The sequence below is a fragment of the Salmo salar genome, chromosome 04, assembly GCF_965601325.2.
Source record: "Salmo salar chromosome 04, fSalSal1, whole genome shotgun sequence".
Taxonomy (NCBI): Eukaryota; Metazoa; Chordata; class Actinopteri; order Salmoniformes; family Salmonidae; genus Salmo; species Salmo salar.
Genome location: NC_138294.1, coordinates 104,638 through 127,357, shown reverse-complemented (window position 1 = coordinate 127,357; position 22,720 = coordinate 104,638). Strand labels below are relative to the sequence as shown.

Genomic DNA, 22,720 nt, shown 5'->3' with positions numbered 1-22,720 from the left:
TCAATTCCATTTCAATAAATAAAAGTGGAATTAACACCAAAAAAATGTACTCTCTCTTTCTGTGTTAGGTACTTCAGTGAGCTGCGGTTGGTGAGGGTCCATGGGTCAGAGGGCGGAATTTATACCTTCCAAGCCAATCATGAGGATGCCTCTATCAATCAATCATTCCCTGTCTATGTGAACAGTACGTTCTGGTTGGTTGTTTTTGCATGATGTGTTTTCACATCCTTTTTCACACCATTTTGAAGGCTTACAGTAAACTCTCTCTCTGTCTATCTCTCTGTCTATCTCTCTCTGTCTGTCTGTCTGTCTGTCTGTCTGTCTGTCTGTCTGTCTGTCTGTCTGTCTGTCTGTCTGTCTGTCTGTCTGTCTGTCTGTCTGTCTGTCTGTCTGTCTGTCTGTCTGTCTGTGTCTCACTCTCTCTCTCAGGTAAGCCTGTCATCATTTCCCAGGAGGGACCAGTTGATGGACAGGTGCGCTGCGTTGCCGCCGGTTACCCGGCCCCTAAAATCACCTGGTTCTACTGTGAACTCCCCCACACACGGTACGGGACAATAACACACACAGCCATACTGTGAATTCCCCCACACACGGTACGGGACAAAAACACACAGCCATAGTCACTACTGTCATTTCTGTGTGTGATGCTAAATTGTAAGTAACATCTACAGAGATGTAAGAGTGAACAACTAACCTAAACAGTTGTTTAAAAGCATAGTTACAATGCATAGCTAACTGCAATGTTAAAATCATTTGCTTTTGTAACACCAAAACTAGTGGCAACTGAGCTGCCACCAACTCGAAGGAGAAGAAACTTGAACTTTGCTGAAGTATTGAAACCCATCATCCTGAGATGTTTTGAAACATGACATGGTGTGTTGTAACACGGCTTAATCAACGGTTGTGCAACACCTTGCCAGGGACTGGGAGCAAAACCGGAAAAGGTTGAAAACACTTTTGATGTTTCAAATCCTGTTTAATGCAGAATTAGATACCTTCTTCTGGAGGATTTTAATGTTTAACATTGATCTACAACAGATGTGTCAAACTCATTCCACGGAGGGCCAAGTGTCTGCAGATGTTTGCTTTTTCCTTTCAATTTGTAATGAACACGAGGGAGACAGAGAGCTGGTTTCAAGCGCAGGACGCAGCAGGTGTTTAATGTAAAGGACCACAGGAGGAGGCAGGTAGCTGGGTCCAGGGGCAGGCAGAAGGTCATACACAGGGGGTCCAAAAGGCAACAGTACAGGCAGGCGAAAAGGCTAGTAACGTCCGGGAGATCAGGCAATAGGTTGATGACAGGAAATCCGATAGGCTAAAGTACAGGCAGGGAATAGGCAAAAGGCGTCGTTAGGGAGGCAGGCCAAAACTATCATACACAGGGGGAGTAAATCACAGGGAAACCCAGTGCTCCGAAGAGAAGTGTGTCAAAAACAGACAATACCTCACAGTGATGGGGTGCAAAGAACTGAACTAAATAGTGTGTGATAATGACATACAGGTGTGTGTGAACAGGTGATCAGAATTCAGGTGATTGGGATCTGGAGAGTGAGCTGCGTTCGGGGGGGGATCTATGTGTGTGAGTGTGAGCTGGAAAGTGGGCTGGAAAGTGAGCTGCGTTCAGGGGATCTACGTGTATGGGAGTGTGAGTTGGAAGCAGACGTTACACAATTAAGACCTAGACAACCAGGTGAGGGGAGTTCCTTACTGAGACCTAGACAACCAGGTGAGGGGAGTTCCTTACTGAGCCCTAGACAACCAGGTGAGGGGAGTTCCTTACTGAGCCCTAGACAACCAGGTGAGGGGAGTTCCATACTGAGCCCTAGACAACCAGGTGAGGGGAGTTCCTTACTGAGACCTAGACAACCAGGTGAGGGGAGTTCCTTACTGAGCCCTAGACAACCAGGTGAGGGGAGTTCTTTACTGAGACCTAGACAACCAGGTGAGGGGAGTTCCTTACTGAGACCTAGACAACCAGGTGAGGGGAGTTCCTTACTGAGCCCTAGACAACCAGGTGAGGGGAGTTCCTTACTGAGACCTAGACAACCAGGTGAGGGGAGTTCCTTACTGAGACCTAGACAACCGGGTGAGGGGAGTTCCTTACTGACACCTAGACAACCGGGTGAGGGGAGTTCTTTACTGAGACCTAGAAAACCAGGTGAGGGGAGTTCCTTACTGAGACCTAGACAACCAGGTGAGGGGAGTTCTTTACTGAGACCTAGAAAACCAGGTGAGGGGAGTTCCTTACTGAGACCTAGAAAACCAGGTGAGGGGAGTTCCTTACTGAGACCTAGACAACCAGGTGAGGGGAGTTCCTTACTGAGACCTAGACAACCAGGTGAGGGGAGTTCTTTACTGAGCCCTAGACAACCAGGTGAGGGGAGTTCCTTACTGAGACCTAGACAACCAGGTGAGGGGAGTTCCTTACTGAGCCCTAGACAACCAGGTGAGGGGAGTTCCGTACCCGCAGACATTTGGCTCTCTGTGGAATGAGTTTGACACATGTGATATACACTATGTATCTGACCATTGTTGAGCACAGGGCCAAGTCCACCAGCAGTAACTAGATGTTTTACATCAAGCGTTGCAAGATAATCTATTTGCCTCTACCATTAAAAGTTGAAAATGTGGTAATAGGTGGTCTCATCATTGAACGTCATTTTGCCTGATGCTTTTGATATCCGTTCATCACGATCCATTACACCTCAACAAGCTGCTTAATACTCATATAGAAATAGACTTTTCTTCCTTTAAACATGCAAACAACACTGTGTCAATTCCCTCTTCCACCTGTCACACTGTCATTCCTTCTCTGTCACTTCCTGTTTTTAATTTAGTCTCAATAAAACATTGAAGAAATGAAGGTGAAATTCCACAATAAATATTCTCCATATGCCCTTATCACCAATCAATATTTAGGCTATAAACCATTAGCATTTCTTAACCATTTGATTGTTTGGGTGTTTCAGAGTACTTCTTTTCAGTTTTAAAACACTTTCTGTGTATCATAATACTGACATTGGGTTTTCCATTCTAACCCCCTCAAAACACCAGATCTCTGGTTAGTTGACATTGGGTTTCCATTATACCAGATCTCTGGTTAGATGATATTGGGTTTCCATTACACCAGATCTCTGGTTAGGTGACATTGGGTTTCCATTACACCAGATCTCTAGTTAGGTGATATTGGGTTTCCATTACACCAGATCTCTGGTTAGGTGACATTGGGTTTCCATTATACCAGATCTCTAGTTAGGTGACATTGGGTTTCCATTACACCAGATTTCTGGTTAGGTGATATTGGGTTTCCATTACACCAGATCTCTGGTTAGGTGACATTGGGTTTCCATTACACCAGATCTCTGGTTAGGTGACATTGGGTTTCCATTATACCAGATCTCTGGTTAGGTGACATTGGGTTTCCATTACACCAGATCTCTAGTTAGGTGATATTGGGTTTCCATTACACCAGATCTCTGGTTAGGTGACATTGGGTTTCCATTACACCAGATCTCTAGTTAGGTGACATTGGGTTTCCATTACACCAGATTTCTGGTTAGGTGACATTGGGTTTCCATTACACCAGATCTCTGGTTAGGTGACATTGGGTTTCCATTACACCAGATCTCTGGTTAGGTGACATTGGGTTTCCATTACACCAGATCTCTGGTTAGGTGACATTGGGTTTACATTCCAACCCCCTCCACACACCAGATCTCTGGTTAGGTGGTGTTTTGAGTCTTTCCATGTGTCCAGTGTAAGAGCATCCTAACAGTGTGTTTAGGTTTTTATGTGTGATTCTGTTCATCACCCTTTCTCAAATGTGGCTTGTTTTCATTCTTCAGGGTTTGAGTCAGACCTGGGACACCAGGTGAATCTCTGGCCCATCAGGTAACAATAATCAGTTAATCTACCACTCCCTCCCCAGGTGTTCACACCTGACCAACGCCAGCCAATGGGAGCAGCGGGAGGTTGCCACGGTAACGGTATCAGACTCGGCCTTCGGCAGCAGCGAGGTGGAGAGCCGACTGAACGTCACGAAGGGAGACACACACACACACTACCACACGTTGGAGTGTGTAGCGACCGTGCAGGGCGAGCAGGCTTACACACTGTTCTCCATCAGCGGTGAGATATAACACACACACACACACACACACTGGACACACACACACTCAGTCTCTGTAGTGGACAGGTGTGTGTGGATGTAGGGCCATATTGAGTGGGATTACAGAATGTTGAGTGTGCAGGTCCTGGATTAGACATGGACACTAATCTAATGTAATCTCACATAAACATACCACTGCTGTCTCCTCTCTGTGTGGCCGGTGGGTTTGGACTGCAGCTCATACCACACCACAATAACACACTGCCTATGTTCATCATGGAAAACAGAAAGTCTGCAACTCAATATTAGGAAGGTTTTCTTAATGTATACTCAGGTTATATAGAGTATGTGTTGTGTGTGTGTTCTAATGTTTATACGTGTGTGTGTGTGTGTGTGTGTGTGTGTGTGTGTGTGTGTGTGTGTGTGTGCCATACAGAGCGCACCGTGCCCCATAAGCTCTTCACCCCCCTGCTGACTGGTGTGGTTGTTACAGCTGTAATACTGAGTATCATACTGGTGGTTCTCCTCTACAAATACCTTCAGGTACTATACCCTGTTATTGACTGACTGACTGACTGACTGACTGGCTGACTGACTGGCTAACTGACTGACTGGCTGACTGACTGACTGGTGTGGTTGTTACAGCTGTAATACTGAGTATCATACTGGTGGTTCTCCTCTACAAATACCTTCAGGTACTATACCCTGTTATAGACTGACTGACTGACTGACTGACTGACTGACTGACTGACTGACTGACTGACTGACTGACTGACTGACTGTCTGACTGACTGACTGGCTGGCTGACTGACTGGCTGACTGACTGGCTAACTGACTGACTGGTGTGGTTGTTACAGCTGTAATACTGAGTATCATACTGGTGGTTCTCCTCTACAAATACCTTCAGGTACTATACCCTGTTATAGACTGACTGACTGGCTGACTGACTGGCTGACTGACTGACTGGCTGACTGACTGACTGGTGTGGTTGTTACAGCTGTAATACTGAGTATCATACTGGTGGTTCTCCTCTACAAATACCTTCAGGTACTATACCCTGTTATAGACTGACTGACTGGCTGACTGACTGACTGACTGACTGACTGACTGGCTGACTGACTGACTGGTGTGGTTGTTACAGCTGTAATACTGAGTATCATACTGGTGGTTCTCCTCTACAAATACCTTCAGGTACTATACCCTGTTATAGACTGACTGACTGACTGACTGACTGACTGACTGACTGACTGACTGACTGGCTGACTGACTGACTGGCTGACTGACTGACTGGTGTGGTTGTTACAGCTGTAATACTGAGTATCATACTGGTGGTTCTCCTCTACAAATACCTTCAGGTACTATACCCTGTTATAGACTGACTGACTGACTGACTGACTGACTGACTGACTGACTGTCTGACTGACTGACTGACTGGCTAACTGACTGACTGGTGTGGTTGTTACAGCTGTAATACTGAGTATCATACTGGTGGTTCTCCTCTACAAATACCTTCAGGTACTATACCCTGTTATAGACTGACTGACTGGCTGACTGACTGGCTGACTGACTGGCTGACTGACTGACTGACTGACTGACTGACTGACTGGTGTGGTTGTTACAGCTGTAATACTGAGTATCATACTGGTGGTTCTCCTCTACAAATACCTTCAGGTACTATACCCTGTTATAGACTGACTGACTGACTGACTGACTGACTGACTGGCTGACTGACTGACTGACTGACTGGTGTGGTTGTTACAGCTGTAATACTGAGTATCATACTGGTGGTTCTCCTCTACAAATACCTTCAGGTACTATACCCTGTTATAGACTGACTGACTGGCTGACTGACTGACTGACTGGTGTGGTTGTTACAGCTGTAATACTGAGTATCATACTGGTGGTTCTCCTCTACAAATACCTTCAGGTACTATACCCTGTTATAGACTGACTGACTGACTGACTGACTGACTGACTGACTGACTGACTGACTGACTGACTGGCTGACTGACTGACTGACTGACTGGCTGACTGACTGGTGTGGTTGTTACAGCTGTAATACTGAGTATCATACTGGTGGTTCTCCTCTACAAATACCTTCAGGTACTATACCCTGTTATAGACTGACTGACTGACTGACTGACTGACTGACTGACTGACTGACTGACTGACTGGCTGACTGACTGACTGACTGACTGGTGTGGTTGTTACAGCTGTAATACTGAGTATCATACTGGTGGTTCTCCTCTACAAATACCTTCAGGTACTATACCCTGTTATAGACTGACTGACTGACTGACTGACTGACTGACTGGCTGACTGACTGACTGGTGTGGTTGTTACAGCTGTAATACTGAGTATCATACTGGTGGTTCTCCTCTACAAATACCTTCAGGTACTATACCCTGTTATAGACTGACTGACTGACTGACTGACTGACTGACTGACTGACTGACTGACTGACTGACTGACTGACTGGCTGGCTGACTGACTGACTGACTGGTGTGGTTGTTACAGCTGTAATACTGAGTATCATACTGGTGGTTCTCCTCTACAAATACCTTCAGGTACTATACCCTGTTATAGACTGACTGACTGACTGACTGACTGACTGACTGGCTGACTGACTGACTGACTGACTGACTGGTGTGGTTGTTACAGCTGTAATACTGAGTATCATACTGGTGGTTCTCCTCTACAAATACCTTCAGGTACTATACCCTGTTATAGACTGACTGACTGGCTGACTGACTGACTGACTGACTGACTGGCTGACTGGTGTGGTTGTTACAGCTGTAATACTGAGTATCATACTGGTGGTTCTCCTCTACAAATACCTTCAGGTACTATACCCTGTTATAGACTGACTGACTGACTGACTGACTGACTGACTGACTGACTGACTGACTGACTGACTGACTGACTGACTGACTGACTGGCTGACTGACTGACTGACTGGTGTGGTTGTTACAGCTGTAATACTGAGTATCATACTGGTGGTTCTCCTCTACAAATACCTTCAGGTACTATACCCTGTTATAGACTGACTGACTGACTGACTGACTGTCTGACTGACTGACTGACTGGCTAACTGACTGACTGGTGTGGTTGTTACAGCTGTAATACTGAGTATCATACTGGTGGTTCTCCTCTACAAATACCTTCAGGTACTATACCCTGTTATAGACTGACTGACTGGCTGACTGACTGGCTGACTGACTGACTGACTGACTGACTGACTGACTGACTGACTGACTGGCTGACTGACTGACTGACTGGTCTGGTTGTTACAGCTGTAATACTGAGTATCATACTGGTGGTTCTCCTCTACAAATACCTTCAGGTACTATACCCTGTTATAGACTGACTGACTGACTGACTGACTGACTGACTGACTGACTGACTGACTGGCTGGCTGACTGACTGACTGGCTAACTGACTGACTGGTGTGGTTGTTACAGCTGTAATACTGAGTATCATACTGGTGGTTCTCCTCTACAAATACCTTCAGGTACTATACCCTGTTATAGACTGACTGACTGGCTGACTGACTGACTGACTGACTGACTGACTGACTGACTGGTGTGGTTGTTACAGCTGTAATACTGAGTATCATACTGGTGGTTCTCCTCTACAAATACCTTCAGGTACTATACCCTGTTATAGACTGACTGACTGACTGACTGACTGACTGACTGACTGACTGGCTGACTGACTGACTGACTGACTGACTGGCTGACTGACTGACTGACTGACTGACTGACTGGTGTGGTTGTTACAGCTGTAATACTGAGTATCATACTGGTGGTTCTCCTCTACAAATACCTTCAGGTACTATGCCCTGTTATAGACAGACTGACTGACTGGCTGACTGGCTGACTGGCTGGCTGGCTGACTGGCTGACTGACTGACTGACCGACTGGCTAACTGACTGGCTGGTTGACTGGCTGGCTAACTGACTGGCTGGTTGACTGGCTGGCTGACTGACTGGCTGGCTGGCTAATTGATTGACTGACTGGCTAACTGATTGACTGGCTGACTGGCTAACTGACTGACTGACTGGCTGACTGACTGACTGACTGACTGGCAGACTGGCTAACTGAATGGCTGGTATTCATATTATTGATCCCCTCATATTTAACACCATATTTTTGGTATATGTACTATATTTTAATCATGTTCTCTAATGTATTTATTATTGATCAATATCAATATTGACCCCCCCCCCAACAGAAACCCAAATTCCAGATTATATGTGATTATACCATGGTTTTGTTAAATACTCGTTTCTGAAGTTAATTCTAGAGCGTGCATTATTTCCCTATAACACACGGTATATCAGCACGGTAGAATTCAATGGCAAGTTCATAATTACATGTTGTATAGTTACATGCTGCTTTTTAAAACAAAAGTCGAATTGAAAACAGTATTGGTATTGTTTTAATTTGATTTTCATAAAAGCAAATTAAGACTGATGTTTTGGTTAGCTAAACGAACAGGTCTGTTTGTTTGGTTACCACGGCAACTACTGTAACGTTAGCTATCTAGTAAGCTTGCTAGCTACTTCAGTTTATGTTGATGAAAACATTTCAACCTGCAAATTATGTGTTAAATTATAGTCATGGTATATAGCCATGGTATGAAAGGGTTGTAATCAACTCGGGTTTCTATGCGTTCTCTGGAAAATATTGCAACTCGGTGGAAAGTTAGTTCCGGTATCGAAAGAAGACAAATCCCCTTGTTGATTATCCCTGACTTCATCAGGTTATTAAATGTATTGATCATTGACCCCCTGCCGCAACAGAAGCCCAAGTTCCAGATCCAGTGGAAGGTGATTGACAGTATCCACGGCAACAACTACATCTACATCGACCCCACCCAGCTGCCCTACGACCCCAAGTGGGAATTTCCCCGGCAGAAACTACGCTTTGGTACGACACACACACACACACACACACACACACACACACACACACACACACACACACACACACACACACACACACACACACACGAGCATGAAAACACACACAGGCACGCAACCATGCAAGCAGACACACACACACACACACACACACACACACACACACACACACACACACAGACACACACGAGCATGAAAACACACACAGGCACGCAACCATGCAAGCAGACACAGACACACACACACACAGACACACACACACACACACACACACACACACACACACACACACACACACACACACACACACACACACACACACACACCAGTGTTGGGGTAGGTACACAGTATTTTTTAAATAGTATATTACCTATATTACATAGGCCTATAAACCAACACAAGTAGCTTAATAATGACAGACGCACAATCTACTCACAGGAGGTTGGTGGCACCTTAATTGGGGAGGACAGGCTCATAGTTATGGCTGGAGCTCGTAGTTATGGCTGGAGCTCGTAGTTATGGCTGGAGCTCGTAGTTATGGCTGGAGCTCGTAGTTATGGCTGGAGCTAGTAGTTATGGCTGGAGCTCGTCGTAGTTATGGCTGGAGCTCATAGTTATGGCTGGAGCTCGTAGTTATGGCTGGAGCTCGTAGTTATGGCTGGAGCTCGTAGTTATGGCTGGAGCTCGTCGTAGTTATGGCTGGAGCTCGTCGTAGTTATGGCTGGAGCTCGTCGTAGTTATGGCTGGAGCTCGTCGTAGTTATGGCTGGAGCTCGTCGTAGTTATGGCTGGAGCTCGTAGTTATGGCTGGAGCTAGTAGTTATGGCTGGAGCTCGTAGTTATGGCTGGAGCTAGTAGTTATGGCTGGAGCTAGTAGTTATGGCTGGAGCTCGTAGTTATGGCTGGAGCTCGTAATTATGGCTGGAGCTAGTAGTTATGGCTGGAGCTCGTAGTTATGGCTGGAGCTCGTAGTTCTGGCTGGAGCTCGTAGTTCTGGCTGGAGCTCGTAGTTCTGGCTGGAGCTCGTAGTTATGGCTGGAGCTCGTAGTTATGGCTGGAGCTCGTAGTTATGGCTGGGGCTCAAAGTTATGGCTGGGGCTCGTAGTTATGGCTGGAGCTCGTAGTTATGGCTGGAGCTAGTAGTTATGGCTGGAGCTCGTAGTTATGGCTGGAGCTCGTAGTTATGGCTGGGGCTCGTAGTTATGGCTGGGGCTCGTAGTTATGGCTGGAGCTCGTAGTTATGGCTGGAGCTCGTAGTTATGGCTGGAGCTCGTCGTTATGGCTGGAGCTCGTCGTTATGGCTGGAGCTCGTAGTTGTGGCTGGAGCTCGTAGTTGTGGCTGGAGCTCGTAGTTATGGCTGGAGCTAGTAGTTGTGGCTGGAGCTCGTAGTTGTGGCTGGAGCTCGTAGTTATGGCTGGAGCTCGTAGTTGTGGCTGGAGCAGTATTTGTTGAATGGTATCAAATACACCAAACACATGGCTTCCATTTGTTCCATTTGAGCCATTATTATGAGCCGTCCTCAGCTGCCTCTACTACATACCTCTACTACATACCTCTACTACATACCTCTACTACATACCTCTACTACATACCTCTATTACATACCTCTACTACATACCTCTATACATACCTCTACTACATACCTCTATTACATACCTCTATTACATACATCTATTACGTAGCTCTACCACATACCTCTACTACATACCTCTACTACATACCTCTACTGCGTACCTCTACTACATACCTCTATTACATACCTCTACTACATACCTATACTACATACCTCTACTACATACCTCTATTACATACCTCTACTACATACCTCTATTACAATCCTCTACTACATACCTCTACTACATACCTCTACTACATACCTCTATTACATACCTCCATTACATACATCTATTACGTAGCTCTACCACATACCTCTACTACATACCTCTACTACATACCTCTACTGCATACCTCTACTGCATACCTCTATTACATACCTCTATTACATACCTCTACTACATACCTCTACTACATACCTCTATTACATACCTCTATTACATACCTCTACTACATACCTCTATTACAATCCTCTACTACATACCTCTACTACATACCTCTACTACATACCTCTATTACATACCTCCATTACATACATCTATTACGTAGCTCTACTACATACCTCTACTACATACCTCTACTACATACCTCTACTACATACCTCTACTGCGTACCTCTACTACATACCTCTATTACATACCTCTACTACATACCTCTACTACATACCTCTACTACATACCTCTACTACATGCCTCTATTACAATCCTCTACTACATACATCTACTACATACCTCTACTACATACCTCTACTACATACCTCTATTACATACCTCTATTACATACCTCTGCCTTGGCAGCAGCTAATGGGGATCCTTAATAAATACAAAGACAAAATACTACATACCCATCTATAAACAGGTTAGTCTCTCGTTGGAATACAGCCTGTCCTCCTGAACGATTCAAATCAAGCCTTGGTTGTTTTGATGAGGTAGACCTACAGTCATCTTCAGTGGTCGGGCCTCTGGGGGTTTTCGCTACGAGTCTTGTCTTGTTTCTTTAGTAGGTGCTTCAAGAGATTGGAGGTTGTGATTGTAGCAGTGGAGAGTTGTTTCCCTCCTGGACAGTTTACATGTTCCAGTTATATTCATGTTCCACCAGATCAAAGTAATGGGAGTTACTTCCACACTGAGAAACTCAGGGTTTTAGTCTCTTCTGCCGTGTTTCATGTCCCTCACTAAAGCTGTTAGTACTAGTGTGTGTAAACAGGAACTTGGTGAGAGGGGAAGGTGGGTGGGAGGGGTGTAAATATTGATATCATCAGCTGTAATAGAAAGGGAATGATAACGAAAGTGACGAAGTAACGACAACTTATCTTTGATCAGTAACTGTAATATAATTACTCAAATGACTAGTTACCGCAAAAAGTTATGTTATTACTGTATAACCCCCAAATACTGACACACACACAGAAGCACTCGCTACAAGTCATCCAGCTGCTGTAGTGTCAGGGAGATTTAAACCAGCTGAAATGTGTGTCTGTTTAGGTAAGACCCTGGGTTCAGGGGCCTTTGGTAAGGAGTTTAAATGTGTGTCTGTTTAGGTAAGACCCTGGGTTCAGGGGCCTTTGGTAAGGTGGTGAAATGTGTGTCTGTTTAGGTAAGACCCTGGGTTCAGGGGCCTTTGGTAAGGAGTTTAAATGTGTGTCTGTTTAGGTAAGACCCTGGGTTCAGGGGCCTTTGGTAAGGTGGTGAAATGTGTGTCTGTTTAGGTAAGACCCTGGGTTCAGGGGCCTTTGGTAAGGTGGTGAGAGCTACAGCCTATGGACTCTGTTCTGCTGACTCCGTCATGACCGTTGCTGTCAAGATGCTCAAACGTGAGTAGCTGTGTGTGTGTGTGTGTGTGTGTGTGTGTGTGTGTGTGTGTGTGTGTGTGTGTGTGTGTGTGTGTGTGTGTGTGTGTGTGTGTGTGTGTGTGTGTGTGTGTGTGTCCTTTGCATCTTCTTCTTCATCATTTTTAAAGCTATGATGACGTCATTAAGATGATGTCATTGCAACGATGTAACGATGATGTCACCGCAGCGAGCGCCCACTCCACCGAGAAGGAGGCTCTGATGTCGGAGTTGAAGGTTCTCAGTTACCTAGGCAACCACGTCAACATTGTCAACCTGCTGGGAGCTTGCACTGTGGGAGGTGAGAGGTCATCGACTCTATGGCAAAGGTCAGAGGGTCCACAGTAGTCATACTGACGGGTCCTCCAAGATATCCTAAAATAACTCCATATTTTCCAGTTGAGTATTAAGTAAGAGATTTCCATTAAGGGATGTTTTACCAGATCCAGATTAAAGGGATGTTTTACCAGATCCAGATTAAAGGGATGTTTTACCAGATCCAGATTAAAGGGATGTTTTACCAGATCCAAATTAAAGGGATGTTTTACCAGAACCAGATTAAAGGGATGTTTTACCAGAACCAGATTAAAGGGATGTTTTACCAGATCCAGATTAAAGGGATGTTTTACCAGATCCAAATTAAAGGGATGTTTTACCAGAACCAGATTAAAGGGATGTTTTACCAGATCCAGATTAAAGGGATGTTTTACCAGATCCAGATTAAAGGGATGTTTTACCAGATCCAGATTAAGCCTATTTCTGGACTCATTGGAAAGCACTTTCAATGAACAGAGTCTCTGAATTTAGTCCACATTGAACATAAATTTGTTCTGAGTCCAGGAAATTAGGCATCTACTCACTTAATTTGCTTCATAATCAATAATCAATTGGAGCTTTCTTTATAAACTTCAAAGTTTAGAGTTTATATGAATGTGTTCTGGTGGAAGGAGTTGTATGACAGTTTGTGGTCCCGTCCTGCTGTCTGAACTCTTAGCCAGATCATTTACTTCCTGTCAGGGCCGACGCTGGTGATCACAGAGTACTGTTGCTATGGAGATCTGCTCAACTTCCTGCGTAGGAAGAGAGAGACGTTCTTCAGCGCCCAGGCTGCTGATGGGTACTACCGCAACATCAACAACCCCCCAGAACCACAGAGGTCTGTTTGTGTGTGTGGTGTGTGTGTGTGGTGTGGTGTGTGGTGTGTGTGTGGTGTGTGGTGGTGTGTGTGTGTGTGTGTGTGTGTGTGTGTGTGTGTGTGTGTGTGTGTGTGTGTGTGTGTGTCTAAGGTGTGGGTGGTGTACGTGGTGTGTGTATGTGTGTCTGTGGTGTGTGTGGTGTTTGTGAATGTGTATGTGTGTGTGTTGTACTTTACTCATTATAATATGTCTGTGTTTCATTTCTCTCTCTTTATGCATTTGGGTGTGTGTCTGCGTGTGTGTGTGTGTGTGTGTGTATGTGTGTGTGTATGTGTGTGTGTGTGTGTGTGTGTGTGTGTGTGTGTCTACATGCATGTGTGTGTGTGTGTGTCTGCATGCGTGTGTGTGTGTGTGTGTGTGTGTGTGTGTGTGTGTGTGTGTGTGTGTGTGTGTGTGTGTGTGTGTGTGGTGGCTGCATGCATGTGTGTGTCTGCATGCATGTGTGTGTGTCTGCATGTGTGTGTGTGTGTCTGTCTGCATGCATGTGTGTGTGTGTGTGCATGCGTGTGTGTGTGTCTGCATGCGTGTGTGTGTGTCTGCATGTGTGTGTGTGTGTGTGTGTGTGTCTGCATGTGTGCATTTGTGTGTCTGCATGTGTGAGTGTGTGTGTGTCTGTCTGCATCCGTGTGTGTGTGTGTGTGTGTGTGTGTGTGTGTGTGTGTGTGTGTGTGTGTGTGTGTGTGTGTGTGTTTAGAGATGGGAACGGTAGCAGTTACATGCCTATGCGCCCGTCTGAGACAGACAGAACGTCCTCCCAGTCAGGTAAAACTACATTTCCCACCATGCACCATAATCCTGTATAAATCCATAGTGTAGTCCTCTCACATGATTCCCTGCACTACTTGGTTTAATCAAAGCCTTATGTGGATTCATCCAGAAACATTTCATATTTTTAAACACATATCGCTGACAATATGGGCTAAATATCTTTCTCCCCCTCTCCCCCCCTCTCTCTCCTACCCTCTCCCTCTTTCTCTCCTACCCTCTCCCCCTTTCTCTCCTACCCTCTCTCTCCCCCCTTCTCTCTCTCCCCTCTCTCTTCCTCTCGCTCCCTCTCTTCCTCTCGCTCCCTCTCTTCCTCTCTCCCTCTCTCTCTCGCTCTCTCCCTCTCCCCTCTCTCTCTTCCCCTCTCTCTCTTCCTCTTCCTCTCTCTCTCTCTATCTCCCCTCTCTCACCCCCTCTCCTTTCTCTCCCCCCTCTCTCCCTCCCACTCTCCCTCTCTGTCTCTCTCTCTCTCTAGATGATAAGGGATGTCTGAGTATAGATGAGTTGTCTGTGGACACAGAGGATCTACTGAGCTTCTCCTACCAGGTGGCTAAGGGCATGGAGTACATCACCTCTAAGAATGTAAGGTTCTGAGGAACACACACACACACACACACACATACACACACATACACACACACACACATACACACACACATACACACATCACACACACACACACACACACACACACACACACACACACACACACACACACACACACACACACACACAGACACAGTTGAAAAGTGGTTTATAGTTTGTCTATAGAAATCTACAGTGCTGAGATAAAGTCTGTGCCCCTTCAGCCTTTTCTGTTTGACCTAGACATGTGATCAGATCTTCATCTGTCCTAACAATAGATACAGTCAACCTCATTAAACACATTACACAAAAACAATTGGAGTTTTTAATTTCTTTATTGAGCAAATTGATCCGACATTCCATTTCTTTGTGGGAAAAAAAGTATGTGAATCTGTAGATGAATGAGATGAAAGTAGTGAAAAGTTTTAGTATTTGGTCCCATCTTCCTTGCATGCTATGACTACATCAAGCGTAACTCTACAAACTCCTTGGGTTCTGTTTGGGTTCTGTTTTTCCCAACCAGAACTGAATGGTGAATAATGTCTTGTGACATTTTCTATTGAGGTAAGAAAAGAACATGTTTCTGAACACTTCTAAATTAATCCTGATAATACCTTGATTAAGAAAAACTACGAATGAATCATGAATAATGAAGAGAGAGAAGCATACAGAGGTTACAACAAAACATGCTAACACGCTAACATGCTAACACGCTCTCCCTTGTCATTGGTAATACTGAGCCCATGTTAGCATGTTTTGTTGTAGCCTGTTTTGTTTGCTCTACAACCTGTTAGTTCATATGCCTTGACACTGTGATATATAGTCCTAAGGGGCGAGTCAATAAGAAGACAGTGTCAGAATAAATTCAACCACTCCTTTGTTTCATCACAAAACTGGAAAGCAACATCTGTCCGGTTAAATCCACAAAACATATTACATGTACAGTGAGGGAAAAAAGTATTTGATCCCCTGCTGATTTTGCACATTTGCCCACTGACAAAGAAATGATCAGTCTATAATTTTAATGGTAGGTTTATTTGAACAGTGAGAGACAGAATAACAACAAAAAAATCCAGAAAAATGCATGTCAAAAATGTTATAAAATTATTTGTATTTTAATGAGGGAAATAAGTATTTGACCCCCTCTCAATCAGAAAGATTTCTGGCTCCCAGGTGTCTTTTATACAGGTAACGAGCTGAGATTAGGAGCACACTCTTAAAGGGCGTGCTCCTAATCTCAGTTTATTACCTGTATAAAAGACACCTGTCCACAGAAGCAATCAATCAATCAGATTCCAAACTCTCCACCATGGTCAAGACCAAAGAGCTCTCCAAGGATCAGGGACAAGATTGTAGACCTACACAAGGCTGGAATGGGCTACAAGACCATCGCCAAGCAGCTTGGTGAGAAGGTGACAACAGTTGGTGCGATTATCCGCAAATGGAAGAAACACAAAAGAACTGTCAATCTCCCTCGGCCTGGGGCTCCATGCAAGATCTCACCTCGTGGGGTTGCAATGATCATGAGAACGGTGAGGAATCAGCCCAGAACTACACGGGAGGATCTTATCAATGATCTCAAGGCAGCTGGGACCATAATCACCAAGAAAACAATTGGTAACACACTACGCTGTGAAGGACTGAAATCCTGCAGCGCCCGCAAGGTCCACCTGCTCAAGAAAGCACATATACATGCCCGTCTGAAGTTTGCCAATGAACATCTGAATGATTCAGAGGACAACTGGGTGAAAGTGTTGTGGTCAGATGAGACCAAAATGGAGCACTTTGGCATCAACTCAACCCGACTTGTTTGGAGGAGGAGGAATGCTGCCTATGACACCAAGAATACCATCCTCACCGTCAAACATGGAGGTGGAAACATTATGCTTTGGGGGTGTTTTTCTGCTAAGGGGACAGGACAAATTCACCGCATCAAAGGGACGATGGACGGGGCCATGTACCGTCAAATCTTGGGTGAGAACCTCCTTCCCTCAGCCAGGGCATTGAAAATTTGTCAGTGGGCAAACGTACAAAATCAGCAGGGGATCAAATACTTTTTTCCCTCACTGTAGGAAACAGTTACATGACCTACAGCATGGTACACGGTCTATAACTCTGTCATACAGTACACACTTTTCTTGTTTGTTGTCCTAAACTACATGTCTAAAATGCTCGTTAGCCTAACTTCCATTCATGGACAACGTTAGCTAGTTAACATTAGCCTTCTACATCTAGCTACATGTTGAACTTCCATCCTCTCAGGCCAGGAGCACAACAATGTATGAATTAATGGTTGGATCAGAATCACCGTTATAATCATTAGCCAGTATGGAGAATTAAGTAAAACCACAAGTCCAAATCCCCATCTCCATCCATGTCTAATTTAGGAAAGGGACAATTTACACTAGCTATCCACCAGAGGACAACAACACGAGATGAAACAATTCAAGTTTTTCTGTCAATGAAGTAAGCTCTCAATGTGATCTGATAGGAGTGAAGCCAAATCCAAGCTGGCTTCCCTTGAAACTTTTTTTTTGGTGTGCCAGGACCAATCACAGTTGAGCTCGTTCAGTTTAGCTCAACGCTGATTGACTATTATTTTATACTTTTTTTATGAAAGGGAGGCCAAATGTTCGCTGGCTTCCCTTGCTTTCAATGCTACGGGCAGCAACATTGTCATACTCTTTTTGACCACACAGCATCAGATAGATTGCCTACACATAGAGAGACAGAGGGGCGCTGTTTCGCTCACTCGGACGCTTTCTCCTGTGAGTTACATTCAGCCTCTGGAGAGATGAAGGAAAATGATGAAATACACAGAGACGAAAAATACATAATTTTCTATGTTTTTTATTTTTATTTTGGTATGGCTTCCGTTGGCATGAATTCTGCCAAGAAAGAGACCATGTTTGTATGCAGCTTTATTAACTAAAGGATTTGTTTATTTATTTTTTTACATTGTTTGCAAACTGATATGTGACACGGAATAAAATGAGAAACAGGCAACTTTTTTTATTTGTTTATTTTTGTATTTTGTAGCTAAACAAGTGGGGCTCTGCCCTGAATGACAGCTCTCCACTGAGTTAGAGCCAGCTGCTGTCTGTGTTTCTGTCTTCTATGTATTTATTTCTGTATATGGTTGATTCTTTACTAAATGTGCCTCTGTGTGTGTGTGTGTGTGTGTGTGTGTGTGTGTGTGTGTGTGTGTGTGTGGTGTGTGTGTGTGTGTGTGTGTGTGTGTGTGTGTGAGTGTATCCACAGAGACCTAGCAGCCAGGAACATTCTGCTGACTCAGGGGAGAGTAGCCAAGATCTGTGACTTCGGACTGGCCCGAGACATCACCACAGACTCTAACTACGTCCTCAGAGGCAATGTAAGTGTGTGTGTGTGAGTATTTTTGTTATAGAACGAGTGTGAAATACAAGAAGGCTGCTCAGGTTTTACCATTAAAGAACAACAAGTAAAAAGCAAGCATTGTAACACAACGGAATCTCAGAGGGATAGTTCAGACATTTTACATGTTTACATATGTTTCCTTATCTTGAGAGTAGTCTCTGGACAATGACTGTCAAGGTAAGGAAACATTTCCAAACTATCACTTTAAAACTAATAGCCACTTTCTGTTTCACCCTGATGATGTGTTTCCTGTGTGTGCTGTCTCCCCCCGATGATGCATTTCCTGTGTGTGTTGTCTCCCCCTGATGATGTATTTCCTGTGTGTGTTGTCTTCTCCTGATGATGCATTTCCTGTGTGTGTTGTCTCCCCCTGATGATGTATTTCCTGTGTGTGCTGTCTCCCCCTGATGATGCGTTTCCTGTGGGTGTTGTCTCCCCCTGATGATGCGTTTCCTGTGTGTTCCAGGCCCGTCTCCCAGTGAAGTGGATGTCTCCAGAGAGTATCTTTGACGGTGTTTACACCTTGGAGAGTGATGTCTGGTCATACGGTATCCTGCTCTGGGAAATATTCTCTTTAGGTAATGTACAGTACATAACTATAGTCACCTTGGAGAGTGATGTCTGGTCATACGGTATCCTGCTCTGGGAAATATTCTCTTTAGGTAATGTACAGTACATAACTATAGTCACCTTGGAGAGTGATGTCTGGTCACACGGTATCTCTAGTCTCCTGGGACAGTGATGCTCTTTAGGTCACATGTACAGTACATAACTATAGTCACCTTGGACAGTGATGTCTGGTCACATGGTAACTATAGTCACCTTGGACAGTGATGTCTGGTCACATGGTAACTATAGTCACCTTGGACAGTGATGTCTGGTCACATGGTAACTATAGTCACCTTGGACAGTGATGTCTGGTCACATGGTAACTATAGTCACCTTGGACAGTGATGTCTGGTCACATGGTAACTATGGTCACCTTGGATACAGTATATATACTCACACACACAACGGCATGAAGACACACACGCACACATGTTTGGGGAATATACTAACTGTGTGTTTGTGTGTCTTTGTCTTTTGTGTCTTTGTGTGTGTCTGTGTGTGTGTGTGTGTGTGTGTGTGTGTGTGTGTGTGTGTGTGTGTGTGTAGGCAGCAGTCCGTACCCTGGTATGCAGGTGGGTTCAGCGTTCTACAGGATGATCCAGGAAGGACACAGAATGAACAGACCTGAGGTGGCTCCCAGAGAAATGTAAGGAGTGTTTGTGTGTGTGATTTTGAAAATATACTTACTATGACTGAGATACAGTATCTGGTTGTCCCACCTAGCGATCTGAAGATGAATACACTAACTGTAAGTCTGTCTGGATGAGAGAGTCTGCTAAATGACTCCCTACTGTAAGTCTGTCTGGATAAGAGAGTCTGCTAAATGACTCCCTACTGTAAGTCTCTCTGGATGAGAGAGTCTGCTAAATGACTCCCTACTGTAAGTCTCTCTGGATAAGAGAGTCTGCTAAATGACTCCCTACTGTAAGTCTCTCTGGATAAGAGAGTCTGCTAAATGACTCCCTACTGTAAGTCTGTCTGGATAAGAGAGTCTGCTAAATGACTCCCTACTGTAAGTCTCTCTGGATAAGAGAGTCTGCTAAATGACTCCCTACTGTAAGTCTCCTGGATAAGAGAGTCTGCTAAATGACTCCCTACTGTAAGTCTCTCTGGATAAGAGTCTGCTAAATGACTCACTACTGTAAGTCTCCTGGATAAGAGAGTCTGCTAAATGACTCCCTACTGTAAGTCTCTCTGGATAAGAGAGTCTGCTAAATGACTCACTACTGTAAGTCTCCTGGATAAGAGAGTCTGCTAAATGACTCCCTACTGTAAGTCTCTCTGGATAAGAGAGTCTGCTAAATGACTCCCTACTGTAAGTCTCTCTGGATAAGAGAGTCTGCTAAATGACTCCCTACTGTAAGTCTGTCTGGATGAGAGAGTCTGCTAAATGACTCCCTACTGTAAGTCTCTCTGGATGAGAGAGTCTGCTAAATGACTCCCTACTGTAAGTCTCTCTGGATAAGAGAGTCTGCTAAATGACTCCCTACTGTAAGTCTCTCTGGATAAGAGAGTCTGCTAAATGACTCCCTACTGTAAGTCTCTCTGGATAAGAGATAAGAGGATAAGAGAGTCTGCTAAATGACTAACGTGTAAATGTATGATTGCGCTTGTTTTCTGACCCTGTATCTCCTCTCTCTCTCTGTAGTTATGACATGATGTTGTCTTGTTGGAGTGAGGACCCTCTGAAGAGACCTTCCTTTAGGAAACTAGTAGAGAGGACTGAACTTCTACTGTCAGAAGACACCAAGAATGTACGTACTGGAACTGTTCAGCAATGTTTGTTGAAATGCATCTAGAATTATCAATATATGTGAATGAAAGTTGTATCGAATTGAAATGGAATCAATAACTTGGTATAATTATTTGAACTACTACTGCCAGAAAACACCAAGAATGTATGTTCATAAATACATGTATAGTTTATAAATATATATATTTTAGCTTTATATGGATTTATCATTCTACATTTACGCATTAATATGAATGTTCATATCCTCAATTGTATCTTTCAGCAATGGTTAATGTAACATGCTCTGTGTTGATGATTGTGTGTGTGTGTGTGTGTCTGACTCTGTGTGTCTGACTGTGTGTGTGTGACTCTGTGTGTGTGACTCTGTGTGTGTGACTCTGTGTGTGTGTGTGACTCTGTGTGTGTGTGTGTGCAGGTGTACCTGAACCTGAGCTATGGAGCTGTCCTTCCAGACCAGCAGAGGGCAGCGTCTCATAGACTGAGCTCAGTGAGCAGCACTACGGCCTCGACACAACCACTACTGCTGAATACTGCTGATGTGTTTCTGGACTACGACACTGTCTGAATACTGTACACACACACACTACACTACACTACACTACACTACACACACACTACATACACTACACACTGTGTATTGGACTCCATCTCTCTGTATTGATCAGTCTGTGATGTATGTCATGTTGTATTTAACCTTTATTTAACCTTTTATTTAACCTTTATTTAACCTTTTATTTAACTAGGCAAGTCAGTTAAGAACAAATTCTTATTTACAATGATGGATGGCCTACCCTGGATGACGCTGGGCCAATTGTGCGCCATCATATGGGACTCTCGATCACGGCCGGTTGTGATACAGCCCGGGATTGAATCAGGGTCTGTAGTGACGCCTCTAGCACTGAGACGCAGTGCCTTCGACCGCTGCGCCACTCGGGAGCATGTAGCATGTAGCATGTAGCATGTCGTCCATAGGTTTTAGTGCTATGGTCAGTAACCAGCCTGAGACTCCATTTCTCTCCATTATTTAAAAATTGTTATTTAGCCTTTATGTTGACAGGGAGTCCGTGCTGAGACCAATGTCTCTTTTCCAGATGAACCCTGTATAGCACACCACAATACAATAAACACATTAACCTACACATTCATATACACAATGCACATTATTACACACAGCAATACACAAATAGACAAATAGCAAAACGCAATCATAAAAACAGACCCATTCTTCAGTAAAAAGGTCTCCTAACAACTGTCTGAAATGCCCTAGAGGCACCAATTCCTCCATTTTTAAAGTGTATTATAAATCATTCCGTATGTAAGTTGAAAGCAAATTAAAGGCTGATTTACCGAAGTCTCTAGACACCAAAGAGAGTCTCCAGAGTGAACGAGTTTGATAAGTTGACATTTTAAATCTTAACAGGGATGCTCGGTAAGTAAAAACAAAGTCATGGATGTGATGTACGTGACTTTAAAAGAGGTCAAATCAGTGAAATGCTTACTTACAGGCTCTAACCAATAGTGCGAAAAAAAGGTGTGTGTGTGTGTGTGTGTGTGTGTGTGTGTGTGTGTGTGTGTGTGTGTGTGTGTGTGTGTGTGTGTGTGTGTGTGTGTGTGTGTGTAAGTAAAGAAATAAAACAACAGTAAAAAGACATTTGAAAATAAAAGTAGCGAGGCTACCTCAATCAGTCAGGCTGATTGAGGTAGTATGTAGATATGGTTAAAGTGACTATGCATATATGATGAACAGAGAGTAGCAGTAGCGTAAAAGACACCCAGGGCTTTAAGACTAGAGGGAGCTGTGAAAGAACGACACCCAGGGGTTTAAGACTAGAGGGAGCTGTGGAAAGAACGACACCCAGGGGTTTAAGACTAGAGGGAGCTGTGGAAAGAACGACACCCAGGGCTTTAAGACTAGAGGGAGCTGTGAAAGAACGACACCCAG

General features: G+C 44.3%; 1 protein-coding gene across 1 annotated transcript in view; it reads left to right on the top strand.

The window, feature by feature from the left end:
- Positions 1–22,394, top strand: part of LOC145878577 (mast/stem cell growth factor receptor kita) — a 47,811-nt gene extending 25,417 nt beyond the window's left edge. The window contains exons 7-21 of the mRNA XM_082973953.1: positions 69–184; positions 430–544; positions 3,929–4,128; positions 4,545–4,651; positions 8,913–9,039; positions 12,355–12,459; positions 12,665–12,775; positions 13,492–13,630; positions 14,365–14,432; positions 14,911–15,017; positions 18,271–18,393; positions 18,883–18,994; positions 19,572–19,671; positions 20,674–20,779; positions 21,194–22,394. Coding sequence (XP_082830079.1) covers positions 69–184; positions 430–544; positions 3,929–4,128; positions 4,545–4,651; positions 8,913–9,039; positions 12,355–12,459; positions 12,665–12,775; positions 13,492–13,630; positions 14,365–14,432; positions 14,911–15,017; positions 18,271–18,393; positions 18,883–18,994; positions 19,572–19,671; positions 20,674–20,779; positions 21,194–21,343 — 1,786 coding nt within the window. The 3' untranslated portion in view covers positions 21,344–22,394. The remainder of the gene's footprint in view (positions 1–68; positions 185–429; positions 545–3,928; positions 4,129–4,544; positions 4,652–8,912; positions 9,040–12,354; positions 12,460–12,664; positions 12,776–13,491; positions 13,631–14,364; positions 14,433–14,910; positions 15,018–18,270; positions 18,394–18,882; positions 18,995–19,571; positions 19,672–20,673; positions 20,780–21,193) is intronic.
- The last annotated feature ends 326 nt before the right edge of the window (positions 22,395–22,720 follow it).